The sequence below is a fragment of the Marmota marmota genome, unplaced genomic scaffold, assembly GCF_001458135.2.
Source record: "Marmota marmota marmota unplaced genomic scaffold, marMar, whole genome shotgun sequence".
In the NCBI taxonomy this organism is placed as follows: domain Eukaryota; kingdom Metazoa; phylum Chordata; class Mammalia; order Rodentia; family Sciuridae; genus Marmota; species Marmota marmota.
Window position 1 is genome coordinate 13,399,374 of NW_026000174.1, and position 27,725 is coordinate 13,427,098.

Genomic DNA, 27,725 nt, shown 5'->3' on the forward strand with positions numbered 1-27,725 from the left:
TCCTTACCTTATCTAAAAAGCCGCTGCGGCTGCTGCCTGTCCCACAGCTAAGGCCACCACCAGCCCCACTACTGCCTCCGCCACCACCACTTCTCCCGCCTTGTGCCGCCGCCGCCGCCATCTTGTCTGCTTCTGCGTCTCCCTCCCCTCCGACTTGTCCGAAGCCGATTGGCTGAATTTGCCGGCGTGACGCGCCACTCGGAGTCCTACGGGATCCGTAGTTCGGGGCGAGATGACGCGAGGTTATAAGCGGAAGTGACCGCGGAGCTTGCCGGGACTTGTAGTTAGAAGCTCCGGCCGCCGGTTGCTGCCTACACGGCCAGCCGCGGCGTCGCGGTTACTAAGGAGTAAGGAAGGTAGTGGCAAGCGCCACCGTGGAGCAGCTCCGAGATTTCCGCGAGCCTCGCAGGCGCGCGTCCCGCCTGACCCGGTCGTCGCCTCCGCGGACCCCTCGAAGGCGGAAGCGACGGCGGAGGAAGGTGCAGCTGGAAACTTTATTTGCGTAACTTAGTCTTCCCGCCCCAGATGTGGAGTCTCCAAAGGAGCGAGGGTAGAGCTATCCTTCATCCTTTCCTACCAGTTAGGGCACTTAACCAATTATTCTCTCAAGCGACTGTCATCTTAGCTGTAAGCAATGTTGCATGTAGAATTCACATTTCGGAGTGATAAATGTTTGCCAGGCCATGTTCTACATGCATATACATCCATCCTCTTATTTAGTCCCAGAATCACCCTGTCAGATGAAGAAACTAAGGAACTTACCCAAGGCCAGATAGTATGTATCAAAACCCAGTTTGAAGCCAGGTTTTTTGTTGTTGTTGTGTTTTGTTATATAAGAGCTTTTACAATTTTAGGATATAGTCATATTCTAGATTTTAATCAATTATCAATTTGTTTTTCCACAAATATTTTCCACAAATATTTATTGAGCACCAATATTACCTGGCATTGTACTAAAGAATATAAAGGGAACAAAATACACCTGGTTGAGCCAGCTTGGTGACACACACCTGTAATTCCAGTGATTCAGGAGGTTGAGGCAGGAGAATCACAAGTAAAGGCCATCCTCAACAACTTAGGGGGACCCTCAGCAACTTGGCAAGAGCTCGTCTCAAAAAAAAAAAAAAAAAGAATTGGAGGTGTAGCTCAGTGGTAAAAGGTCCCTGGATTCAATCCACAATACAAAAAAAAGAAAGAAAGAAAAGAAAATCAATTACTACTCTAGAGACCTAGAGTTATCACACAGTAGTATTACATTATACTCTGTTACATTTCATTGTGCCTTTTTTTTTAATCCCTGTGTCCCTGTCGTAAGTATCCAAATGGAACAAATTCTTAATGAAGTGCTTAATATGGAGCATGCCCTGTTCTAGTCAGTCAGGATACATCCCTGAATAAAATGGACAAAAACCTGTCTTGAAAAAGTTAACATTCATATGAAAATAATGACCATTAAATAATATCAGATTAGATTTCTTCACCTCTGTTGGGAGAGGAAGGCCACTTGGATGGATTCTCCTGTAGCTCTTTGTTGTTGCTGTTCATCTTTTGTAATTTCTCATTTTTTCACATTTATTTCAGTGCAATATAATTGTACATAACAGTGGGATTTGTTTTTACATATTCGTATATGCATACAATATGAATAATTTGGTCGATATAATTCCCCACTATTTCCCCTTTCCGTCCCCCCATTTCCTTTAGTCTACTGATCTCCCTTAAATTTTCATGAGGTCCCTCCCCACATTTCTTTTCCTTTTTTCTAACTTCCACATATGATGTCATTTCTCATTTTTAAATATCCAACTCTAATGTCACTTGCTCTGTGAAATCTTTCCTGACCTTTGTTTTTCCTTTTTTACGTATAGAATGAAGTGCTCCTATAGCATTTTGTCTGTGGCTCAGTTAAGTACAGTTAACACTCATTTAGACTCCTTTGTAGGCCAAATCTTGTATGAAGTTCTGGGAATAGAGATAAGTAGGACCCAGGCCAGGTTTTGGAAGGACTCAGCCTGAGGTTGGGGGAGAGGAACAGTCAAGGAAGCAGGCTGTTATAATACAGTGTGGCAGAGTCCCATCCTATTCTTCCTTAAGAAGTGGGCCTGAGGCGGTACACTGGCAAACATTTGTCACTCTGAAAATGTGAATTCTACATGCAATATTGCTTACAGCTAAGATGACAGTGTGGCAGAGTCCTATCCTATGGGTCCCATCCTATTCTTTCTTAAGAAGTGGGCCTGAGGTGGTAGCACAGAGAAGGGTCAACCTGAGACCTAGGAGGTACATGAAAGTTGTCTATGAGCTGGACAAAAAATATAAGCACAGAAGTGTGATGTCCCAAAGAAATGAAACAAGAACATATGTGCAGAAGCAGATGAGAACATTCCTGCCTCTTTGTGTGTGTGCACATATACCTGCACAAGGAAGAGAAAGAGAATATATATTTATGTTTTGAAGACAGGAGGTACTACAGTCAGATTAGCATGAGTTTCAAGTTTGAGATAGAGACTGGAGGTAACTGACTTTAACCAGACAGGCAGCCTCAAGTCAGAAACTTTTGGTTTTCTACCATAAAGTTCACACTTCCCTTAGTATTACTTTCTAGCAAATCTCACCTGGGAGTTATGTCCCCTCTTGGCCCATTAGTTATAGATCTACACCTTCTCACCTAATAGTCCTTATAGGAAATTGGAATTTTTATTAGTTATGTCTGGGTCTGTATGCTTGAGTTTGATTTTCTTTTGCATTATATGCATAGTAGTATCTTTTCCCAGACCAAATCTTATCTTTCAACTTTGACTTCACTATTTTTATCTTATAGAAATTTATTTCATTTAAATGATCATGTAAATGATCCCTTCCTTTCCTTTGCGCTTTTTATATCTTATTTAAACAATCCAGCCATACTTCATTGTCATTAAAAACTATCTTTCTATTCCTCTTCCCATCTGTGCCTCTGTCTCTGTCTATATCTATATCCAGCTATTTCTTGGATCTTTTATCTTATGGTTTTTCCCCTAGGCCCTTGCAAGACAAATTTTGGACCAGAAGGCTCACAGTAGGATATAATTTATAACAAAGTTCAAAAATTCTGAATGACAGACTAAGAGGAATTATAATATCTATTTTACAGGTAAAGAAACAGGTCAAGAAACACAAAAAAAAAGAAGTCAAAGGGCTATTCCCAAAGTCAAAGATCAAGTAAGTACTGTGTAGACCTGAAGCCAGGTTCAGTATTCTATAAGTTACTGGAAACTTCTCTAGCAGTCATTATCTTTAACATTTCTTGGCCAGTGATTTACTCATTCATTCTTTTCATTTATCTTTCTAGCAGATAGGTGTAGTTGGTCACTAGAGAGATTTCCTGAAAGACAGATTGAATCTAAATCTATTGCTATCCATCCACCTACCCATTAATCTTCCCAACATATTTTTTGTGAGTTCTAGATTCTGCCAGGTACCAGAGTGACATAGGTGAATAAGTAATTAAAGGCCCCATAAACAAGTGGGAAATTGATGAGGGGAGTAAACAATTACAATAAAGTAATAAGTACCATATATACTAGTAGAAGTATGGGATATCATAAGAACACATGAGAAGGGGCTGGGGATGTGGCTTAAGTGGTAGCCCGCTCGCCTGGCATGCGTGTGGCCCGGATTGGATCCTCAGCACCACATACAAAGATGTTGTGTCTGCCGAAAACTAAAAAATAAAAATATTAAAATTCTCTCTCTCTCTCTCTCTCTCTCTCTCTCTCTCTCTCTCTCCCCCTCTCCNAACTTAGGTTTTTGAAGGTGGCACTGGTACTGAATGTTAAAAGAAAGGATCAGCCAAGTGGATAAGAAGGAAAAGGATTTTAAGGCTGAACAAACATCAAGAACAAAAACTGTGAAGACCAAATGTGAATGGTGTGCTTTGGATATTGAAAAATGACCTCATAGGGGCTGGGGTTGTGGCTCAGGCAGTAGAGCGCTCGCCTAGCACATGCAAGGCCCTGGGTTTGATCCTTAGCACCACATAAAAATAAATAAATAAAGATATTGTGTCCCACTAAAAAATAAATATGTAAAAAAAAAAAAAAAAAAAAAAAAAAAAAAAGAAAAGAAAATGACCTCATAAGCCCGAATTGGGCAGGACTGACAGGAACTGAAAAAGTTAGGACTCTGGACACCAGGGAACTTCAAGACTAGGCTCAGAAGAGGGTGTAGCTCCATAGTAGAGTACTTGCCTAGCTTGCATAAGACCCTGAGCTTAATCCCCAGTATTGGAGGGGCAGGGGGAAGGCTCAGGGATCTGCCCTTCTACCCAGTGGGCACCCAGTCAGAAGACAGTTGCAGTAGTCTAGTTGGATAAGCTGAACGTGGAGATGGAGAAGAGTAGAACATGACAACAGCATAGGAGTCAAAACAGTCACAGCTCAATGACCAGTTAAATGCATGGGATAAAAAAGCCAGGCGCTAGGTCTAGGATGATGTCCAGGCTGCCCTGGATAGTGCCCAAGTGTGCATTTACAGACAAAAGGAAATGTTTGTTACTAAATTTGAAAAGCCAAGTAATGGGAGGTTTTTGTTTTGTTTTTTTTTTAAATAAGACATTGTTTGATTCCCACACTATGAAAACAAAAAACCTTCAATTAGAAAAAACAAAGAGAGTTGAATCTCATTCCCAGATATATTTGGTTTGGCTGCATATTGTTTCAAATGGCAGATTAGTTGTGGATACTCAAATAATCAAGCGATATCACATAAAAGGCAGATGTCTCTGGAAAAAAATGGGAAGATCTGGTCACATTGACTTATATTTTTGCATGGCGACCATTGGTGCCAGCTGAATAGTAGCTGCTTCTAGGCACGTGCACACTCACTCCCACTTCCCCACTTTCCCTCCCTTCTTCCACATCCAGCTTTCATCACTTTTCTTGTGGCCTGACTAACTCCTCTAAATGTAGGGTTTTGTGAGATCTGACATCAGATTGTTGAGGGGAAGGAGAAAGGGAAGGAAAGGGAAAAGGGAATGAGGTTGATCAAGTTATGTCATGTGCATGTACAAACATGGCATAATTAACCTCACTATGATGTATAATTATAACACACTAATAAAACAAACTCACAGACTGTAGCAAAGTTAAATTTTTTCTTAACAAATTTGTTGACTTCAGAATCCTTAAATGACAAATGATAAATATAATTATGTTTGGGGGTATTTACTTCTTTGAAGAATTATTTTTGTATCCAACTCTTTATTTTTTTTAAAGAATTTTTTTAATATTTATTTTTTAGTTTTCGGCAGACACAACATCTTTGTTTGTATGTGGTGCTGAGGATCGAACCCGGGCCGTACGCATGCCAGGCGAGCGTGCTACCACTTGAGCCACATCCCCAGCCCCTGTATCCAACTCTTTAAAGAGAAGAATATTTAATGAAGAAAAGCTTGAGTCAGGCCCTAGAGTCAGAACCATACTCTCTTCTCAACTTCTGTGCATGTACATGTAGGCACATGCATACATAGCAGATAGGAAGTAACAAGTTATTTCCTTTGTGCCCTTTTTATTCTTGAGGTGTAAGGAAATAGGGCAAATGGGATATTTGAAATCTATTCCCCATCACACTGTCCCTGAGGGAGCCTCGCCTCCCTCCCTGCCACCATTGGAGGTACCCCTCCCCTTCCTCCTTCTCCTTCAGGGATGGCTCCAAAGGCCTGCCCATATTTCCCCTATACTCTGAATATTTCCTCCCTTACCACTTCTTCTTCTCAGTCTATAGATGTAGACTGTTAATAACCATCATAATAAAAAATTATCAATATGTGCTAGCTACGTGCAAGTTACTATTCTAAGTCCTTTCACAAGCATTTTCTCGTTTAATCATCAAAATAGCCTTATGAAGTCGGTTTACTTATTGTTTACATTTCAAAGGCATAGGAGAGTTAAGTGACATGCCCAAGGCCACACAGCTAGTTAAGTGGTGTAGCTAGATTCGAACCTGTGTAGTGTGATGCCAGAGTCCATGCTCTGTAGTGGTGCTGGCCAGGACAAGGGTGGAGGCAAGTGCTGACATTGCATTTGTCCCCTCTGAGAGAAAGCAAGTGCCTCCTTAAAGGCTCCCAAGGCACCTCGCTCACTTCCCCTGTCTTGCCCTGCTGTCTACCCATCTCTTGACTTTGCCTTCCTTCCCAGCTGACTCTCTTCTCTCTCTCTCTCAGAGCCAACCTTCTTGGAAAACTTACACTCCACTCTGTGCACTTCTTCACCTTCTACTTACTCTTCCATACATAGTAAAAGTCAGACTTTAATTCTATCCTTCCCTAGAAACTGACCTCCTACATCCTCACGGCCTCACCTTACCCAGCTTCTTAGCTCTTCACTTCCTTTCATTTATCTGACTGCTCCCTTCTACCTTAGGTCCTTCTACTTCTCTAAAAATTTTTTCAGAACCCTCCAGGGACTGCTCCTCCTTAGTGCTCATACTTCCAGTTGGTCTTATTCCTCTTTTTCCTTTCTCTCTCTTCCTTCCTTTTTTTTCTTTTTCTTTTTCTTTCTTTAGTTCTTCAGTTGTCTACATGGGCCCTCCTCAGCTCACCCCGGAGTTGCCATAATCCTCCCCTACCTGCAATCACAGTTGCCAGTCACTTTACTACTATTTTTGTCAGGCCTTTCTTTCTAAAAGCACAGCTTGAGTCATGGCCCTATTCAGCTCAGAAATCATTCATGGCTCTCAGTCACCTACAGGATAAAGCCTGAGCTTCTAGCCTGACATAAATGCCTGTCAGGAGCAGGCACCATCCTTTCTGTCCAGCCTTACTGTCCAAGACTCCCGAACACACATCCTTGCCCTTCCTGATATTGGTTGTTTCTTTACTGTACACCACCATGCTGTCCATCATATGGCTCTTTCTGTTTGGAATATTTATCTTTCTATCAGTAAACTCAATTCATTCCTCAAATCCTATGTATTTGTTTCAAATCCCATGAACATATCATCTGTTATTATAATATGAGCCCCCTTTTCTCTCAACTCTGTTAAAACATAGAAAAGTTTTAGTGATGACTTAAAATGTGTTAGGCACCTTTCTTACTTGACCCTCTCATATCTCTATTAAGGTAGGATTATCACCCTTGTTTTACAGGTGAGGAAACTGAGGTGCAGAAGGATAAGAGTAACTTGCTCAGACATAATAAGATTAAGACAGAGCTGGGAATCAAACCAGGTCTGTCTGAGCCTAAAGGCAATGCTATTTCTACTATCTGTATTGGGACTGATTTGAGCTGGGAACCCAGGGCCTTGTCTCCCTCTTCATCTAAATGGCCAGGCCATTTCTAAAGCAGGGCAGTGGGCCTCCTGGGCCTCAGAGGGAAGACATGGTGGTGGGCTCATAAGCTACATTGAGGTGAGAGAGCTCTGCTGCCCCTTCTTGCTCTTCTGACTCCTCACTGTCCTTGCCGGCCCTCAGGGAGATGGCCTTCTCTGGAGTCTACAAGCTGGATGAAGGGAAGCCTTACGTCAGCAACTGCTTTCCAGCCAAAAGTCTGCTTCGGATACCGGAGGAAGGTCAGGTGACTCTCAAATTGGTACCTTTTCCTCACATCTGCTCCTGCTTCACACTGCTCCTCATATCATGTCCTCTTTTCTGGCCTTTTTACTCCCTCCTGCCCCTTCCCGCCAGCCTATACCCTCCCATCCATCTTTTTTTTTTTTTTTAATATATTTTAGTTGTCAATGAACTTTCTTTTATTTGTTTTTATGTGGTGCTGAGGATTGAATCCAGTGCCTCACACATACTAGGCAAGCGCTCTACCACTGATCCCCAGTCCCAGCCCCTCCTATCCCATCTTTCCCAGTGAGACTTCTACAGTGTGCATTTAACTACAGTGCCCACTTTTGTTCAATGGCTCTCTTGCCTGACTCCTTTAGCAGGTATTCTGTCATTCCCAGCATAACCTGCCCTTACTGTCTTCTGTGACCCCATTCCCATACCCTATTCCACAGTGCTGCTTTCATGTGGCTTTTTTATTTTCCCTGAATGTTCTAGCCTTCATTCCAATTAGCCAAACTCTTTCCATCCATGAAGCTCCACCCTTCTCCTACTTTTTCCAATAAGTTATCTGACTATCCTAGCCTTCAGTCTTTCTTGTGTGTGTCTTTCTGCCTTTGTCTCTTATTGATGATATTCTACCCAGCTTCTAAGTAAAGTGGCTTAAGCTTGACTTCTGCTAAATAGAGTTTAAAATGTTTATGTAGTTAAAAGCTCCCCATGGAGCAGGAACTCTTCTTAACAGTGAGCAGAAACCTGTAGATGGACCATGGTCATATAAATATGAATTATATTTGTTGCTTTGAAAGGGTAGGACAAGAGAAAAGAACATCTTGTTTATGCCAGAGTAGTGACTTGTTAGTCACTATATGTAGAAAGTAGTTCCCTCTTATCTGTGGGGGATATATTCCAAGACCTCAGTAGATACCTGAAACTATGGAAAGCCCAAACCATAGTTTGGTTTATAAAAATTAGATACAGTATGAGATTAACATATTTATTGTTATAATTGTTATACACATCAATTTTAACAATATAGTATACTAAAAGTTGTTTAAAACTTGTGAATTATTTATTTCTGGAATTTTCTATATAATATTTTCAGAGTGCTATTGATTGCCAGTAACTGAAACCACAGAAACCTTAGACAAGGGGAAACAACTTACATAGAATGTTGGAAGAACTTTATTCTCCATTCTTTTCTCCCCACTTCTATTGAATATTTTATTTTTCACATAGGAACCTTCCTTGGCCCCCACTTCCAATGGAGCTTATCAATATGAATTCGTGGTTGCTCTCTCTCTCTCTCTCTCTCTCTCTCTCTCTCTCTGTCTCTCTCTCTCTCTCACACACACACACACACACACACTCACTACAGATGGAGAGTTACAGAAATAAATATAGGCATATATCTGTGTGTGTTGTATGTTTGTCCACTGAGAGCAACAACACCTCAGTAGTAAAGAATGTAACTGTTGCTTAGATCATGGTTTCTAAATATTGTCTGCGCTGAAAGGAACAAGGGATCCTCAGAGAAAACGATGTTTGCAGGGCTGGGGCAGGAAAAAAATACAAGTTGAGCCTGGAACGGCTTGTGATGCCAGAAAATAAAGAAGTACTCAGAAAAATGACAGGAGCAGGTTGAAAGGACACAGGAACCAAACAAGAGAGCTTATGGCCAAAGCTGGAACAATCTGGGCAATGAAATAAATAACGGTAGGAGTGTGTTGTAAACCATAGGATAAATAAATATTCATGAGTCCATACTGATGCAAATAAGTATTTGAATAAGTAAATGGGGGAGAAGGAAAAGCCCTTCCTTACAGTATAATCCAATTAATAAATGTAGAATAAATGAAATAGGAAATCACTATTCAAACATCATAGTAATTTTTTGCAGGTAACAACCATGGATGTTGTCTCAGTCAGAGTTCTCAGAGAATCAGGACTAGTAGGGGAGAGGGGGGGAGAGAGAGAGAGAGATGGACAGACGGACAAACAGAGAGAGACAGACAGTTTTTCCCCCTGGAATTGGTGTCTGTGATTGAAGGGGCTGAGGGAACCTTTGAGGAAAAGCTAATGCTATAGTTTTGAGTTAAGATTTATTTTTCTTCCAGGAAAACTTGAAGGAGAAACCTCAGCTTTTGCTCATAGGGTCTTTCAATGGATTGAGTGATAGCCACCTCCACTATCAAGTATAGTCTCTTACTAAACACCAAGTGATTGTAATATCAGTTTCACCTACAAAATATCATCATGGCAATACCTAGATTGGTGTTTGACTGAATAACTGTATATTATACCCTAGTGAAGCTGACACATAACTATCGCAAATGATAAAGTAAGTTTGATGAGAAACAGGACATTTGAATAACCTTAATGTATATTAGTTAATTTTGAAGGGAAAGATAGTAACTTCTCAGTAGAGAGACCAGGCAAAGACCACTTTAACTGATCAAAATTAACATCACCAGAAATAGGGTTCAGTGACCTTATGAACTCTCTGAAATGATGCTCTGAGAAAGGCACAACTTTGCTTCTGTGGTGGCTTTGCCAAGTGCAAAGCCTTAATCTAATCTTGGGGAAAAAAACATCAAACAAGTACAAACTGAGAGACATTTTACAAAAATATTTGACAAGTACTCTTCATAAGTGTCAAGATTACACAGGAAAAAGAAAGACTGGGGAATTGTCATGAATTAGACAGACTAAGGAGCCATGACAGCCAAATGCAATGTGAGATCCTGGATTGGACCTTGGAGCTGATGAAGGACATTAGTGAGAAAACTGGCAAAAGTCAAAGAAAGGCTCAGATTAGTAACCAATACTGTACCAATGTTAATTACTTGGTGTTTAGTCATCTTTTACATTGCTATGACCAAAATACCCAACAAGAAAAACTTATAGGAGGAAAAATTTATTTTCATTCATGGTATCAAAGGTTTACAAATGACTGACTCTAATGTTGTGGGTTCAAAGTAAGACAAAACATAATGTAGAAAGGACATGGCAAAGAAAGCTGCTCCCCTCATGACAGCCAGGAAGCAGGGGAAGGGCTGGGGGTGGAAGTGGTCACAGGGAAGATTCCTTCTTCCAGGCCATACCCCACCTGCCTGCAGTTACCACACAGTCCACTCATTTCACCTCTGAATATTCCTGCAGAAACACAGGAGCTTTGGGGGGACATCTTATTTCAAAACCATAACATTCTGCCCCTGCTCCCCCCACTCTCAGTCTATCTCAAAATGCAAATGCATTTAGACCCCAAGAGTCCCACAGGGATTAACAGTATCAGCATTGCCCAAAGCCCAAGTCCAAAGTCTCCTCTGAAACTCAATGTAGATAAGTTCTTTTCCAGAATGTAATACAAATGGCCTCAAGTCCAATTCCCAAGAGAATCCTCATTTCCCTCTGAAACTCCATGAGCAGAGTCTGTATTCCTATTGGCATTTTGGTCTTTTGTACTCCCATAGGAATTGCCCATTAAACTCTGCCTACAACGTGCTGAGGCTTTTCCAGCCTGCATTTCCAAACTTTTCCAAATTCATCCCACAAACCATTTCCAAAGGCTTTTGTACCACATGGTCATGTTAGTCTCAGCATTAGCCCCGCTTCTCAGAATCAATTTCTGTTTGAGTCAGCTCTTTTATTGCTGTGACCAATATACCTGACAAGAATAACAGTAGAGGAAACGTTTATTTTGGCTCATGGTATCAGAGGCCTCAGTCCATAGGTTGCTGATTCCATTGGTCTGGATCCAGGAGGAAGCAGAACATCATGAAAAAAGAGCAGCAGTGGAGGAAAGCTTCTCAGCTCACAGGCAGAGTCAGGAAGCAGAGAGGGTGGGGAAGGAGCCACAGGGAAGATGCCCCGAGTAACCTACCTCTTTCAACCACACCCTGCCTGCCTATAGTTACCACCAGTCCATTCAAACTGGGTGGACTGATTAGGTTATAGTTCACACAGTCCAGCCATTTCACTTCTGAATGGTCCTTCGGAAACACAGAAGCTTTCCGGGGACATCTCATATCAAAATCTTAGCACTTGGTTTCAGTAACTGTGTTATGGTTATGTAAGATGTAAACATTAGGGAAACTGGGTAAAGCCTGCAAGGGAACACTGTATTATTTTTGAAACTTTTCTGGAAGTCTAAGATTATCTCAAAATGAAAAATTACAGAGGAACAAACAAGTCAAAAAAAAGACTCTCTCTGGATCCCCTTTCTGCTAGAAGCCACCCCATTACAACCTTTTACTGGGCTTAGGGGACTTTTCATGACTCTGCTGACCTCTCCAGCCTCATTTCTTTTTCCTCATGTTGATCTCCCGACACACTTCAGGCCTTTCCTTTTGGCCACATTGAGAATTTTGGCACCAACTTAAAAGTCTCCAGGAGTCAAGGATATGAGGATAGGGTAAGGGAGAATCAAAGTCCATACCCAGGACTTTAGGGGCAGCTTGTGAAACTGGTTACTTGGACTGCCAGGCCCAGAGTGGCTCACATAAGAAGCAGGATTGGCAACAGTGATCAGATTGGGGAGGGAGCCCCTGAGGCAAGGTAGGGGCTGCTTCAGAAAAGAGCTGGTGTTAGAGGCACCACACTGTTTTCCATAGCTATGCTGTTCTGATCTTTCGTACCTCTAGTTATTTCTTATTCTTTTCGTTCTGCCTAGACTGCCTGTTTTTTTTTTTTAAATCTCCATTAGTGAACTACTTTCAATTTACTAGATTTTGCTTATGTTCTAGGCTTCCAGAACACCTAATATATTATTGAGTTTTGGGGGGGTCAGGGCTTCTGTTTTATTTATACATATAACTCCAGCTTCCAAAATAATGTAGATGCCCAGAAAAGTATAAATAGATTATTGTATTGTATTGCTATGTCTCAAGAATTCATTAAGTCACTCATTTAGCAACAATCACAACATGGTAAGCTCTATGCAGGCCTCAGGAATACTGAGATGAAGGAATCAGATTAAGTCCCTGCTGTTACAGAGCTTCCACTCTAGGAGAGAGATGGATACTAATAAGCAATAAATAAAACAATCACAAATTGCAATGAAGGCCATCAGTAAATAAACTGCTAATATAAGAGAAAGCAGGTTTCTGATAGGTGGACTTACCAGTAAACTTCATACTCTTCTTTTTGCACACATAAATTTTTCACTTCTTTTGATAATTAACATTTATTGTTTATTTGCTTGTTTGTTTTAAATGCCAACTGCCCTGTCATTTTCCTATTTTGAGTTCCTTACACAGTCTTTCATGCTGGTCTGGGAAGATGGACACCATTAAGGTCACACATTGGTTTTACCTAAGAGATGACAATGGGGGAGTAACTGGGATCTGTTTTCCTAAGAGGGGATTGGGAAGACTTTACAGAACAAGAAGTACTTGATCTTGGGTCTCAAAGAAACAGTAGAGTTTGGATATGAAACACATTACGTAAAGAGTTGGGCAGTTTATTCTACTTCTTGTAGTCTAAGCCCTTTCATCTTTGAAAAAGGGCAGTAATATGTCCCTCACTGGGCTTGTGTGCCGGTTAAAGGAGATAAATATGTAAACACCCCTACCCAGCAGTGGTGCAGAGTCTGGTGCATATTATGTAATCAAGAGCTAATTTTTATTTTAGTGTTACAGATAACTGTCTTGTAATTGCACTCACAGCTTTGGAGGAGTGTAACCCTTCTCACTGAACTGATCTTCCCAACAGGACTAGGACACTGGTTAGTGACTCGGAAAGGTAACCTCAAGAAGAAGCCCAAGGGAATGGTTGAGGCACCCACTGAAGGTCAGGAATGCCCAAAGAAGGTTTCTTTTGACGGTGTGGGGAAGAAAAGGATTCAGCGGGAAAGTCAAGGGGACGTTCCTGAACATCTCCTGGATCGTGCTTTTCTGGTGAGAGCAAACACATCCTGGAGTGGCTGGCAGCATCAGCTGAGGAAGAGGGTGGAGTTGGGGGCAAGGAGTTGCTCTGCTCTGGTACAGCTACCCACAGCCTATTCCAAATTATGAGAATAGTGTTGGCAAATACAGCCTGAATGATGGAGGGACCCAAAACTTCTTTAGATGGGAAGCCTTCTTTATGTTCACCCCATGAGATAGACACAGTATTGTCATCCCTATTATTGTTGTCATTGGGCAGATGAGAAAACTAAGGCTCCAAGAGGTAAATTACTATTGCTGAGATACCATGGCCCATAAGTGGCTGGGCCAAGATTAGAAATCTGGCCTATACACTCTAAAATAAAATCTCTTGTTTCGAGTTGGAGAGACAAAGGAGTAAGTTGTTCACAGGGAAGGAGTCCACTGGGAATCCCATTCCATAGGTAGAATAGGTAGAAAGATTCCTGTTCTGTTCTGACATGCAGTGATTTCATCAGGACCAAGTGGGATTGGGGAGGGCCTCCTTTCCCAGTCATTGTCTTTGGCTTTCATGTCTTGCTGAAGGCTAAGAGCTGACTAGGTATTATTTGAAGCCTGGGCCAGGCTTTATGAAGACAGCAGGGAGGCTGTATGGGAGACGGAGCAGGTAATTTCACATCTGCTTTCTGCAATGCCTCAGTGGAGTTACAAAGAAAGACATATTTTGTAAATCAGTATTAATGGCCAGTCCAATACTCAAGGCTCCCTGAGAAGAACTCTCTGGCAGCTACTTTGTTCCTAGATTCTACTTATGGTTCCCAAGAGATGGGTGTGTGCATAGATCAGAGGTTGAAAGAGATTTTGTTGGTTTTGTCTTTCCTCAATTGGGTAATACCAGCTCTTTGCAGAACGTGTGGAATTTGTTTCATTATTTCCATTTCTCATTGAGAATGAGGAGGGATATGTCAAGAGCTTTGTAATGTTTTGAACAACCAATAAAGAAAAAAAAAGAGAGAGAGAATGAGGAGGACTGAAACAGCAGTACTGAGGAGGGACAAACACTTTCCATAGTGGTCTTTCCCCTCCTCATATCCAAATACGTTGGCCCTGCATGTCAATAGTTTCCACATCTACAGATTCAAAACATAAAAACAAAAAACAAAACAAAAATGTTGCCTGTATAGAACATATGCAGATTTTTTTCCTTATCATTATTCCCTAAAAAATACAGTATCAACTATCATCTATCGTTTACATTGTACTAGATATTATAAGTAATCTAAAGATGTTTCAAGTATGCAGGAGGATGTGCATACATTATGTATGAATATTGCACCATTTTATATAAGGGACTTTAGCATCCATATGTTTTGGTTTCCAAGGGAGGTCCTGGAACCGATCTGTAGCAGATACTGAGGGACGACTATACATATACGTTTCCACATTTAATCAGTATAGCTTGCTACCTGTGTTGCCACTTTGGGTGGCAGAAGCAACATCAATGCTTTTTAAAGTAATGAGGTATCCATGCTACCTATTGGATAGTTTCACTTGAGTTTTTCACTGGCAATTCATATTGAACTACCACACAATTGTCCTACTCTAAGTCCCAAGAAATTGCTTTTTTCCATTATTTACCATACTATCTCTATTTTGGCACTACTGTCTACTCAAGTTACCAAGCCAGTAACCTAGGGTTTCACTTTATCCTAGCCTCTCCTTCCTATCCAAGTCCTGGCAGTTAATAAGAAGTTATCAGTCTGTGTTTTCATCTCTGCTGTCATTATCCTTAGCTTGATCACCATCATCTATTATTAGGATAATCCAGTAATTTCCTAACTAGTTTGAACCAATTGGGATGCTTTTTTTTCCCATATAAAAACAAGCCAGAGACATTGTTTAGTGTAGACTAATTTACTAGTTTCATAACATCTTCCAAGAATCAGGTTCCTTCCATCTTTCTGCTCTGCCAATCTCAGGACATTGATATGTCCTTTGGGCTAATTGACTTCATGGTCCCAAGATGGCTGCAGCAATTCCAGTCATTACATATAGAGGATAATATTCAGAGTAGAGAAGGGATGGTCATTGCTTTATGTCTATTTTTAGAAGTATTTTTCTGGTTACCTACCCCTACACTTAGCAGCCAGTATCTCATTGGCCAGACCTATATCACAGTCATCCATTAGAGGAATGAGACCTCTGTGATTGGCTTAGACAGATTAAAACTTATCCTTTGCAGCTGGGGCTTAAGAACATATCCACTTGGAGAAATGTGAATAACATTGGTGTTTATAATAAGGAAGGAATATAAAAGTGATTACTGGGAAGGTAACAATACCTGCAACAGTGATGTTTCCTGTTCTTTCGTCCTTTCAATGTGTATCAGACTTTTTTCCTTTTCAGTGTGTATCAGACTTACCAATTTTTATAAAACTACTATAAGTCCCTGCCAAAAAAAAAAATCTCTGACAGCTTTCTATTGGTTATTGAGTAAAACCCACACTCCTTCTCAGAGCCAACATGGACCCACATGATCTAAGGACTGCCTCTCTAACTTTGTTGTGGTTTTCATCCTCTCAAAAGCACCTCACTTTCTCTTGCCCATCCCTACCACCCACTCTCATGGGACCAACTCCTATTTAGCTTTTAAGTCTCAGCTGAATTTTACTTTCTTAAGTAAATATTTCCTCATTTTCAGGCTGAAGTTAGGACCTCCTGTTACTGTCTCCCATAGGATCTTGAATTTTTCCTTTAAAATATTTATCACATTGATAAATGCTTGCTTGCCACTTGGCTTCCCAAGAGATTGTAAGCTCCATGAAGTCATGACATGTTCCTGCTTTTTCTCCATTGTCTTCCCAATACTTAGTTCAGAGACTAAGTATAACAAAGAGGTATCATAATTAACAGAACAAAGGAATGAGGTTCCATTAAACACATATAGAAGTTCCAAAGCTGGGATTTACTTCTAACTCTTTTTTTTTTCTTTTTTAATTTTTTTATTGGTTACTTCTAACTCTTTAATTATGTAGTGTGATGTGGTAGGCAACAGAGCATAGTGTTTAAAGATTACAGATTTGGATTCAAATCATAGATCTATCAATTAGTAGCTGTAGGATCTTAGGCAAGACACTTTACATCTCTTAACCTCATTTAAAAAGGAAGATAATGCTACCTATGTCAAAGGGTTTGGTTAGGATTAGAAGAAAGTTTGTTAATATATTTAGCATAGGATATGGCCCAAAGTAGTGCTAAGTAAATATTTGGTGAATGAATAGATAAATAAAGAATTTTTATAGTAGAGTGCTCGCCTAGCATGTGTGTGGCACTGGGTTTTATATTCAGCACCACATAAAAATAAATAAAGTCATTGTGTCCATCTACAACTTAAGAAAAATATTTTAAAAAATAATGAATGAATGAACAAACTAACAAGCAAATTATGACAGACTATGGGATTTTCCCAATAAGACAACATGGAACAAAAATAGCTTAATTAATTACATTTTATTGTGGCCTCAAGAGCTGACTCTCTGTCCTGTGTCCCAGCTGAAGCACCACCATGTGAGGAAACCATCAGACCTGTGCAGCATCAACGTGAGTGGATTGAAGTTATCCCAGGTAAGGCCAGCAGCAATGATGTTGGGTGAGCCAGATCTGAAGTGGCACTTGCTATTCTAGTTTTATTTGTTATGCCTCCGAAGTCCCTGGGGGCTGAAAATATGGTCATGTGGAAGGAGGGCAGAAAATACCAGCAAAGACTCAATGAATGAAAACAGTACTCAGAAACAAACTTTTTTTGGGGTGGGGGGTACTGAGGATTGAACTTAGGGGCACTCGACCATTGAGCCACATCCCCAGCCCTATTTTGTATTTTATTTAGAGATAGGGTCTCACTGAGTTGCTTAGCACCTCACTATTACTGAGGCTGGCTTTGAACTCGAGATCCACCTGTCTCAGCATCCTAAGCCCCTGGGACCACAGGTGTGCACCATGCATGGCACCCATCCAGAAACAAATTTTTTGTTTGCTATCAATTCAGTATTGTCATTGTCTCATTTGATATGAATTAAAGGAACTTACCTTATGAGTCTGGTTTTTGAGTTTGCCCTGTAGAATTTTGATCCAGTGCAATTCCTTGTATAACACTGAGTTTCCAACACAAGAGCCTGCAATCTGATAGGAGTATGTCATTAGAGAAAACAATTATTAGAGAAACAATTATTGTAATAATGGAAAATTAGAAATACATTAAATGTGCATCCATTGGGAAAGGATAGCTTTTAACATACTCAAATAATGGAACACTATCAAGGAATTTAGATGGATGAACTAGGGCTACATGTATCAACACAAATAATGTCAAAAAAGCCACATGTAGGGCTGGGGATGTGGCTCAAGCCTTAGCGTGCTCGCCTGGCATGTGTACGGCCTGGGTTCGATCCTCAGCACCACATACAAATAAAGATGTTGTGTCCGCTGAAAACTAAAAATAAATATTTAAAAAAATTTCTCTCTCTCTCTCTCTCTCTCTCTCTCTCTCTCTCTCTCTTAAAAAAAGCCACATATATCAATACAAGTCAATCTCAAAAACATATCAGTAAGTGAAAAGGCAGGTTGCAGAACAGATATCTATCATATGATTTACTTAATAGAAAGTTTTAAAACATGAAACAGTAATCCCAGCGGCCTAGGAGGCTGAGGCAAGAGGATTGTGAGTTCAAAGCCAACCTCAGCAACAGCAAAACACTAAGCAACTCAGTGAGACCCTGTCTCTAAATAAAATAGGGATAGGAATATGGATCAGTGGTCGAGTGCCCCTGTGTTCAATCCCTGGTACCAAAAAAAAAAAAAAAAAAAAAGCATGAAAACAGCACTATTTATGGTTGCTGAATATACCCCCATATTTGGGTATTTATACATAATACAACAGGAATGGGAATGATGATCATCAATTCAAAATTGCTATTATGGGATTGGGGAGGGAAACTTGGAGGGAGGTTATGATGGTGATAGTCACCCTCTGTAATGGTTTCTATCTTTAAAGAAATTTCAAGCAAAAAATTCATGTTTATTAAAACTGGATAAGATTTACATAGGTCTTTGGAGTATCCGTCACTATGCTTTTCTTACATTTGAAATATTTCAGAATAGAAAAAGCATAGCAGAAAAGCCCTCACAGCCCTTAACACATTGCTGCTCTGTGCTAAGGGTGGCTCTTGTCCCTTTAGGTCTTTGTTCATTCTGACAGCAGCTCTGAAGCTTCAACAAGGTTCTCTTTAGGGAACTAATGTTGTGTTTTTCCTGAAATGTCTTCCTACAGGTGAAGGAAAAGGACTTCAAGCACTTTACTTCTGTGATTTATATCAATGCCTCAGAAAACCTGCTCCCTCTAGGTGAGCTCTTTCTTCTTGAAAACTGTCTCCTACCTCCTGGCTAGCACAGTCAGTCACATGTGTTAAGATTTGTGTCTATCCATCCATGATTGGCCACTTGTCTGTTTTGTGGAATGCAACATTCTGGGTGCGGGGAGAGCACATAGACCTCAAGGGCAGCCCTGTATCGGTACATTTCTCTGTGAGCTGCTGCCTCTCTCTCTCTCTGTAAATGGGGATAATTCCCTTCTTCCTCCCTTTGCAGGCTACCTTGCAGACTGAGATGAGATAGATGTTTCAGCCTGTAAGTGATCCTAGAGGAACAGAAAGCCTTCTTTCTTAGTTATTTAGCAAATCCACAGTGACCCCTGCTGGTGAGTGCTTGGCCTTTAGAAGGAAGCGAGTTTCTATTCCAATGAACTTGTCTGGTGGGAGACATGGGCTTAAATATAGCCAGAGCAGGATACAGTATAAGCAATGATAGAGGGAATCAGGAAATGCTACACAAGCATATAAGTGGGACTTAACCCAGGCTGGAGAGTTAGGAGGAACTTCCGAGAAGAGGAAGAATGAATTAGGGCTACATGAATTAATACAAATGAACCTAAGACAAACAGAAGGGAAAAAAAAAGGAAAGGAAAAAAGAAAGGGCAATAAGAGTGACTTAGGAATTTGAAGACTTAAGAAGGTGGCAGGGACTCTGTCCTCAAGAGCCTTGAGTGACTCGGACTTAATCTAGCAGGTGAAAGACAGTCTTGGTAGACTTTTAAATAGAAAAGCTCTTGGTGGCTGTCAGCAGGGTGGACTACAAGAATAGAAGATGAAGGCCAGGAAACCTGAGAGATGAGACCTGAGCCAGGGTATGGCAAGAGGAGTGAAGGGAATTGAAAGAGAAAGACTCAGGAGGAAGCAGAAATTATAGGACTTGACAGGCAGTGGGAGTGTGAGGGGAAGGAGGGATCAAGGGGATACTCACTGAGATAGCATACTTGGGGGAGGCAGGTTAGGAGGACATAGGATGGGTCCGTTTTGTTGCATTGAGTTTGAAGGGTATTTTAACAAAACACCTAATGAGATCCCAGCCCTTGAGGAGACAGTGTGGTCTCTTGACTTACAAAGTGTGGGCTTAAAGTAAAAAGACCAACAGGCATGTGATTATCAGCAAGGCTGATAATCAAAACAACTCCAAGATGCTATTTTCTGCCCATCATATATTGGCAAAAATGAAAAGGACCCACAACCCATGTTGGTATGGAAATGGATATTTGTATATTCAACAGGTAGAAATATAGTACATTGTCATGACATTCTGGAGGTAGTTTTCCAGTGTCACTCAAAATTGTAAGTAGGCATTGCTTTAATGGAATAGTTCAGTTCCAGGAATTTATTCAATAGAATCACTCTTGTGCAAGGAAGTTCATTGAAATACCCATAGAGCAGTCATTTATTAGGCCTTACTGAACCTTTTGACTCACAAGCCTATTGTAGGCCACCCTGGACACTAAGCTCACTTAGAAGGCTCAAAATAATGCTACACGGTTGTGTAGTTCTCTGTTGTGGAATCCTTGTGGCCATCCATGAAGCTGTCCCCATGGCCATCCATGAGTCATTCTCGAAGGCCTGCCCCAGGTGTCACTTCAGGTGTGAGACAATGAGACTTTTATTGGGTGGATGCAGGGGTCATCCTGGCTTAGAAACCTCATTACCCCTGGGTGCAGTGGCACACACCTATAATTCCACCTACCCAGGAGGCTGAGGCAGGAGGATCCAAAGTTTGAAACCAGCCTGGGAAACTTCATGAGATCTTGTCTTGGAATAAAAAATTAATAAATAAAAAGGGCTGGAGATGTACCTCAGTGGGAGAGTACCCCTGGATGTAATCTCCAATAGAGGAGAGAAAGAGGGAGAGGGAGAAAGGGAGGGAGCGGGAGAGAGACAGAGAGAAAGCTAGCTAGCTTATTGCCTACAGGAGTCAATATTCCTTGTGATACTCCATAGGCATAGCTAGATGCCCCCCCCCCACACAAAGGATATGTTACAGAAGTCACCACATACAGGGAAGCATCTTCTTCAGGTATTTATAGTTTATTCATAGTCTCTCCTGCTTCAGATGCAATATACCAATGTGAAGGCATTTTTACCAAAGCATTATTGCCTAGTAACACAGTTACCATAGCATTTGTTTCACGTTACCAGAGAAACGGGCAGAAAATTAACCCAAGGTCCAGTTCTCATGCAGAGGGGGAAAAGCTTAATTACCTTTTAACCACATAGCCTAAAGCCTATCAATAGGGGAATTACAGAAAATAATTAAAGTATTAGATAGATCTATATATTTTAATGTGGAATAATCTTCACATCGTACTATTAAGGGGAAAAACATCAGAATACAATGTGTATGGTATAATTCCATTTTTGTAAAAAGAAGTGTGTGTATTTTTTTTTGGTAGTTGTAGATGAACAGAATGTCTTTATTTTATTTGTTTCTATTTATGTGGTGATAAGGATCAAACCCAGTACCTCACACATGCTAGGCAAGTGCTCCACCACTGAGCTACACTCCCAGCTTAAGAAGTGTATGTATTTTAATATATGCATGAGAAAAAGTGTGTGTATTATACATGAAAAAGTGGTGTATTATACATGAAACTTTTAATCATTATCTCTGGGTATTGGGATTAAAGGGAGCTTTTGTTTTTCTGTGATGTTTGACTACTTTGGGTAGACATGTTTAACTTCTGTAATCAAATAATAGAGATGGGCTCAGTGGTAGAGCACTTGATTGGCATGCACAGGTCCTGGGTTTGATCCTCAGCACTATAAAAATAGGTAAATAAAAAAAATTTTTAAATGGACTTTGCATTTGGATAGACTTAGATTCAATTCTTGTTTTTTCCATTTACCACCAATTCCATTTCTAGAAAATTATTTATCCTGTCTGAGTCTCCATTTCCTCAGCCATAGAATGGAAGTAGTAATCCCTGTTTTTGAGGGTTGTTAGAGATTTAGAGGTTATATACATAAAGCACCTTCCACAGTGCTGGACCTGATCCAGGGGGAACCCAGTGAATGGTCATTACTAATACATTTCTCCTAAGTCCTTTGCAAGCTGCAGATTCTCTCTTTCTTTTCTCCCATGTAGAGGCATTTCACTCATTTCCAGCCTTAAAGGAACTGGAGCTCGCATTTAATGGCATCAAGAGAGTCTACGTGAAATATGGAGACTTTAAGTTATTAGAAGTAAGTTGGAGGTAGGGAGATTTTGGTGTCCACCTATTTCCCTGTAAGGTATGAATATGGGGTTCTCTACTAGTTACAGCTTTGTGAAGAGACTCTCTGGGCCTTTACATCCAGACCTTTGCTTCATAGCTGGCTTCCAGAGATGATGGTGGTGATGGTGGGGCTATAGGTGTGGTGGTGATGATAATGGTAGTGGTGATAGCAGTGAGGAAGATGGATGATACCTATGGCCATTAGTATGTGGTCCTAGAAAATAAATGCTAAGGGTCGTTCATGTTCAAGAGAGTCTGTGCAGTAAAGTGAATTTAAACCGAGTATCGTAGGAGGAGGAGTTTGAGGAGAGATCTGGATCCAGCGAGAGTTGAAGAGCCATAGAGGTTAAAAGCTAGGTGCAACGTATTGGACCAGCTAAAATGGTGATATTATGGACTGATGTCAAAGACCCATCCTGGGCTGAGTGAGCTGGATCATAGTGGCCTGGGGTAGAGCAGTCTGTAGGCCTGGTTCATAGGCCCAGAGATAAGGATGAAACAAAGTAGGACTCCTGTGAGTTCTGCAGCAGACTCTAGACATATGCACATCTGCAACTATTCTCTAAACCCCACATCAAAAATATAGAAAATTTTGTTTCTACTCTTGTTTTTTTTTTCCTAAATTCAATTCCCATAGTAAGACATTTTTCATGCATGTCATCATACTTCAAGTTAATTGCTTTTCAACTTTCACAGAGTCATGAGGGCCACTTTTCATGAAGGAATTCAATTTTTGTAACTACCTGTTGGTCACTGCACATAGAAAATTAAGAGCAAGAGCCAGGATTAGGGCCGGGCACCTGGCCAGGCTCATTCTCACTCACTGAGTGGCCTCTTCCCCACATGCTGACCTCATGATAAAGCATTGCCAGTTCACACCTTAGAAACTGCCTGCATGTCATGATCTTAGTGTTCACCTAGGAATTGGTAATTTCAATGATTTAACCTGAAATCATCAAGGGTCAATTATATACACAAGTCTCACTTACCTTGGTCTTATCAGAGAGAAGGACCTTCCACCTTCCACAAGACTGACTTTTTTCAGTTGACGGCCTTTATATGCCAGAGTTTCTTAAAAGTTTTAACCTCTTGAAATGGCCATCTCCTAAGTTGAATTTTAACCACTGAGTTACATTCGTAGCCCCGCTTTTTTTCTGTTTTATTTTGAGACAGGGTTGTGCTGAGTTGCTGAGACTGGTCTGAAGCTTGCAATTAGCCTCCCAAAGAGCTAGGATTACAGGCATGTGCCACCATGCCTGGCTGCATTCTTAAAGAATGCTATATTGAATGTAATGGTAACTTCTCCCCCATGACTTAAAGCCACATTTAAGATAGCAGTGATTGACTATGTGTTGAGACAGGAGTGGCCCTCAGACTTGTCCTGGAAGTCAAGCTCTGGAAAGTCCAAAAAAATCAAGAGAAAATAAATTTACAACAACTTATGCAGTTTGGTGCTATGTTAAAAAAAATTCATGGTAGATTTTAGTGTAGAATGGGAAATGGGTCCTAGATGCTCTAAAGATACAGGAAGCTATTTCTAGCACTTTAGGCCTGGGGGCCTATTAAGACTTTTCATTTATGTGTTTTACTTTTTCAGAGAATAGTCATTGAGCTCTTATGTGATGGTTATTATGCCAGGCATCATGCCTTCCTTCATCCCACCATTCCAAACCCTTGTTTGAAGTGCCATTGGCCAGAGTGGGGGACACAACCACAGGCTCTGCAACTGGCTAGTTTGGGATCTAATAGTTGCTCATGGTTGAGTTTGTTGGTAACCTACTTTATAGTTTGATAGAATCTGATGAAGATTATTTAGCTAGCAGATCCAACCTTACCCAAGGGTGTTTATTTACGAGAGAATAGACCAAAGTTAGGGTATAGAATACAAATGAGAAAAGGAAATCTCCAGATTAGTCATTTGTTTTCTTCTCTGTATGATTTGCAAGAGCTCCCCAAGAAAAAAGGATAAACCTGTCATATATCATGAATTTGCAGCTAACAGTAATGAATACTTTGATGTATAATAAAACTTGATGTGACTCAGCAGATACCCTAGCCAAGTTAGGAATCTTCTGTCCTTGTTTGTCAGAAAGGCTGCCCAGGAGGAAGAGCCGAGAGTAGATTTCTTGTTTTTTTCAGTTATAGTTGGACACAGTACCTTTATTTCACTTATTTGTTTTTATGTGGTGCTGAGGATCGAACCCAGGTCTTCCACGTGTGAGACATGCGCTCTACCGCTGAACCACAACCCCAGCCCATTCAGGAGTTAATTTAGAAAAACTCAACTTCACCATGATTTGATTCTCTGCTGACATATCTGAAAACAGTGCAGGTGGATCCCTCCCCAAGCAGTGAGAAGACCTTGTTTCTAATCAGTTCTGCCAGTATTTTGACATGCCTTCTTGACCAAGTAACTCACCTTCTCCAGAACTATTCTGTGTCAGCTCTGAAATTCCATGACCTGTGATTTTAAAAATGTTCATTTCTTTGAGCTGCCCTTAATTTCATGGAGAGAAAATTTGGATCCAACATTAAATCACCAAAGCAACTAGAACAGGAGTCCACAAACCTTTTATGTATGAGGCCAGATAGAAAATATTTTAGGTTTTGTGGTCTATGTGGTCATAACTAAGCATACATAGTCATACCTGTCATATCTAGTCAGTTCTGCTGTTGTAGAAGGAAAGCAGACACAGATGATATGTACACAAAGACCATGGCCATCTTTCAAAAACTTTATTTATGATGCTGAAATTTGAATTTCACATAATTTCTACATGTAACACACGGCTCTTCCTTTATTTTAATTTTTTAAATGTAAAAATCATTCTTAACTTATGCCATGCAAACAGGCATCAGGCTGGATTTGGCTCACAGGTGTTGGCTTGCCAGCTCCTTCTGACCTGGAACACTGATGGAACAGCTCAGCCTGGTTGGAATGGAGAGTGAGACACAGTGTAGTGTAATGACAGAAGTGCCTGGAGAGGTGGCAGAAGAGAGACTGTGGAGAACACTGGAAACCTTGCTAAGGAGCTAAGACCTTATGGATAATAGGGACCCATTGGAGAGTTTTAAGCTGAGGAGTGGCATGGTTAGAACTGTATTTTAGGAAAACTATTCTGACTCTGTTCTAGGAAGAATTAGAGGGAACAAGTGGGAGGGATCTTAAGGCAGTTGATAAAATCCACAGGTCTTAATGACTTCACATATGAGTTATGAGGGAGAGAAATTCCCTCACTTTTACCTGGGCTGATCTGAGCCAGCTTTCCAGGCCTTCCTCCTTTCTTTGCTTCAGCCAAGTGGGAAAGGCCTCTTGGGTGAACCCTCAAATGTTCAATTTGCTGATGAGGGTGCTTGGTGCTTTCCATGGCCTGATGTATCTTACCAAGCCTTGTCTCATCCTAGTAGCTCCTGTCATACCTCAACCACTGCAGCTCTCAGAGCAAGCCAGGTGGCCTCCTGCTTTATGCTGCTTCCCAATCCAAGTGTCTTTCTGCCCTTTACAATATAGTGAATACCTACTAGTCTCTGATGACAGCTCCGGTGACAGTTCTGTGACGCCTGCCCTGATCCCTGATAGACCTGACCATTCTTTCCTTGTGCCCTATGAGTTTGTGTCCAGACATCTGTTCCAGCAGCATTGCTACTTAACAGAAGTGTGTGTGTGTGTGTGTGTGTGTGTGCGCGCATGTGTATAGCTGCTCAAGCCATTTGAGTGCTCCCAGAGTGCAGGGAGTGGTCTGAAGGAAGCCTTCAGCATATAGTTGACTTATGAAGGGATGATGATGACAGCCAACATTAATTAAGCACTTACTATGTGTTAGACTCCAGGATACAGGCTACAACTACTCAAGAACCACTTTTTTCCACTATATAGCTAGGAATCACAGGTTATGAAATTTGTTCAACTCACGTAGACATGACTTAAACCTTGATTTTCAGAGCCAATCAGTCAATTACTACAGCAGAATCAGACCAAACTCAGTGACCTGCAGCATGCGTTATGTCTGACTGACTATGTGACACTGATGAGGCTGATTAGAGACCTTGCTTGTGCTCCAGTTGCATAAGACACCGAAACAGCCCTTTCCATAGGCTTCAATGTGGAGGGTCCATACAGGGATGAGCACAAGAAAAGGGGGTGGAGGGAAGGAAGCCAGCTTGTATAGAAGAGCTAAAGTAAGTATCTGGAGAAGCTCAGGAGAGAGAACAGAGATTGGGCACATGTCATTTATCCTACTTGCCTTTATCTCTGTGGAGAGAAATAGCTTTCCGACAGGCCCCTGGACCCCAGGCAACCATATTATGAATCCAGGTGGCCAGTTAGAAGGCAGTTGATACTGGGGTGACCATTTGGGGACTTTATCTTTATAAAACAGTTAATTTCAGATAATTTTAAGTGTTTATCTACTTTGTGCCAAGTCCTGTGCTAGATCACAAGAATACAGTGATCCAGTGGCCTGACCCTTGACTTCAAAGGGTTACTAGTCTACCACTATGTGCCAGACATTATATATGGCACATCCATATGTCTATAGTATAACATATTCCTATTATACAATGTATAATTGTATCATTATTCCCCATACATATATTCAGCTGTCTCAGATGGCCAACTTTGATAAATAACTGGGGCAGTTCAGATAAAACACTCAAAGTCAGGTGAGGAAGAGATGCCATCTAGCTGAGGAATTAGGAAAGGTTTTTATTTTTATTTTATTTTACGTAAGGAGGCAGTTTTCAGTTGGGGCTGGGGTTTGGATTCATCAGTGAAAAGCACAAGCCAGGAGCTGTAGGTGGGATAGGTGGAGCAAGGAACAGGGAGGGATCAATCTGGCCTGCACCATAGGATAAACAAAGGTTTGCAGTCGCAGCTAAGGCTGGAAAAGAGGCTGGGAACTGGCTCTAGTAGGCTTTGAACATTAATCCAGAGATGCTTTTGATCTTGTGGGTGGTAATAGTGCTTTCCAGAAAGGGAAAAAATGTAGCCAGCTCTCACCTCATGTAAGAACATTATGGTCATGCACAGTGCTTCTGTCCTCCCACCTTTTGTCTTCACATGGTAGTTCTTGGACCTTTCCTTCAACAGCCTGACTTCAGAGGCCATCTGTGATCTGGGGATTCTGCCACGCCTCCGTGTCCTGCTCCTCACAGGCAATGGGCTCACCTCCCTGCCACCCAATTTGGCTGTTACCGAACAGTAAGTTCTATATCCTTGAGTCTATCCTGTGTGTTCCCTCAGGAGCCTTTGTCTTGGAAGTGCCAAAAGACAGGCCATAAGTGCTCAAAACAGGGAAGGCCACTTACTGAAGCTCCCAGGAAAGGACTTGGATAGGTTCCTCCTCTTTCCTGTGTAATGTTAAGAGAGACCCAGGTGTTTGGTGAGCTGCTTCCTTTGCCTCTGCTGGTCATTTGTAAACTGTAGATATTATTCTTACCAGACACTTCCCCTTAATGAGCTCCAGCTGAGTAAGTCTATTTACTAGTTTCTAAATAAGCTTTGTATGTTCCTACTTTGCACATTTGTTGAAGACATTCCTTCTGGCTACAATGTACTGGACCTTCCTCTCTTAATAATAACACGTATGAGGTGCTTGCTATGTGCCAGACACTATCCTCAGCACTTTACATATGTTAAACCATTTAATCCTCAGTGACTATAAGGTACGTGTACTATTGT

General features: G+C 41.1%; 2 protein-coding genes across 4 annotated transcripts in view; one reads left to right on the forward strand and one right to left on the reverse strand.

The window, feature by feature from the left end:
• Positions 1-149, reverse strand: part of Spcs2 (signal peptidase complex subunit 2) — a 32,362-nt gene extending 32,213 nt beyond the window's left edge. Inside the window, exon 1 of the mRNA XM_048788066.1 lies at positions 8-149. Within this exon, the coding sequence (XP_048644023.1) occupies positions 8-121 (114 nt within the window). The 5' untranslated portion in view covers positions 122-149. The remainder of the gene's footprint in view (positions 1-7) is intronic.
• A 136-nt stretch (positions 150-285) lies between these two features.
• Xrra1 (X-ray radiation resistance associated 1) overlaps positions 286-27,725 on the forward strand; it is a 65,547-nt gene continuing 38,107 nt past the window's right edge. For all 3 annotated transcript variants that reach the window (XM_015477416.2, XM_048788063.1, XM_048788064.1), the window contains exons 1-8: positions 286-479; positions 3,134-3,201; positions 7,451-7,548; positions 13,244-13,428; positions 16,948-17,019; positions 18,722-18,794; positions 21,916-22,013; positions 27,112-27,245. In XM_015477416.2, coding sequence (XP_015332902.1) covers positions 7,455-7,548; positions 13,244-13,428; positions 16,948-17,019; positions 18,722-18,794; positions 21,916-22,013; positions 27,112-27,245 — 656 coding nt within the window. In that variant the 5' untranslated portion in view covers positions 286-479; positions 3,134-3,201; positions 7,451-7,454. The remainder of the gene's footprint in view (positions 480-3,133; positions 3,202-7,450; positions 7,549-13,243; positions 13,429-16,947; positions 17,020-18,721; positions 18,795-21,915; positions 22,014-27,111; positions 27,246-27,725) is intronic.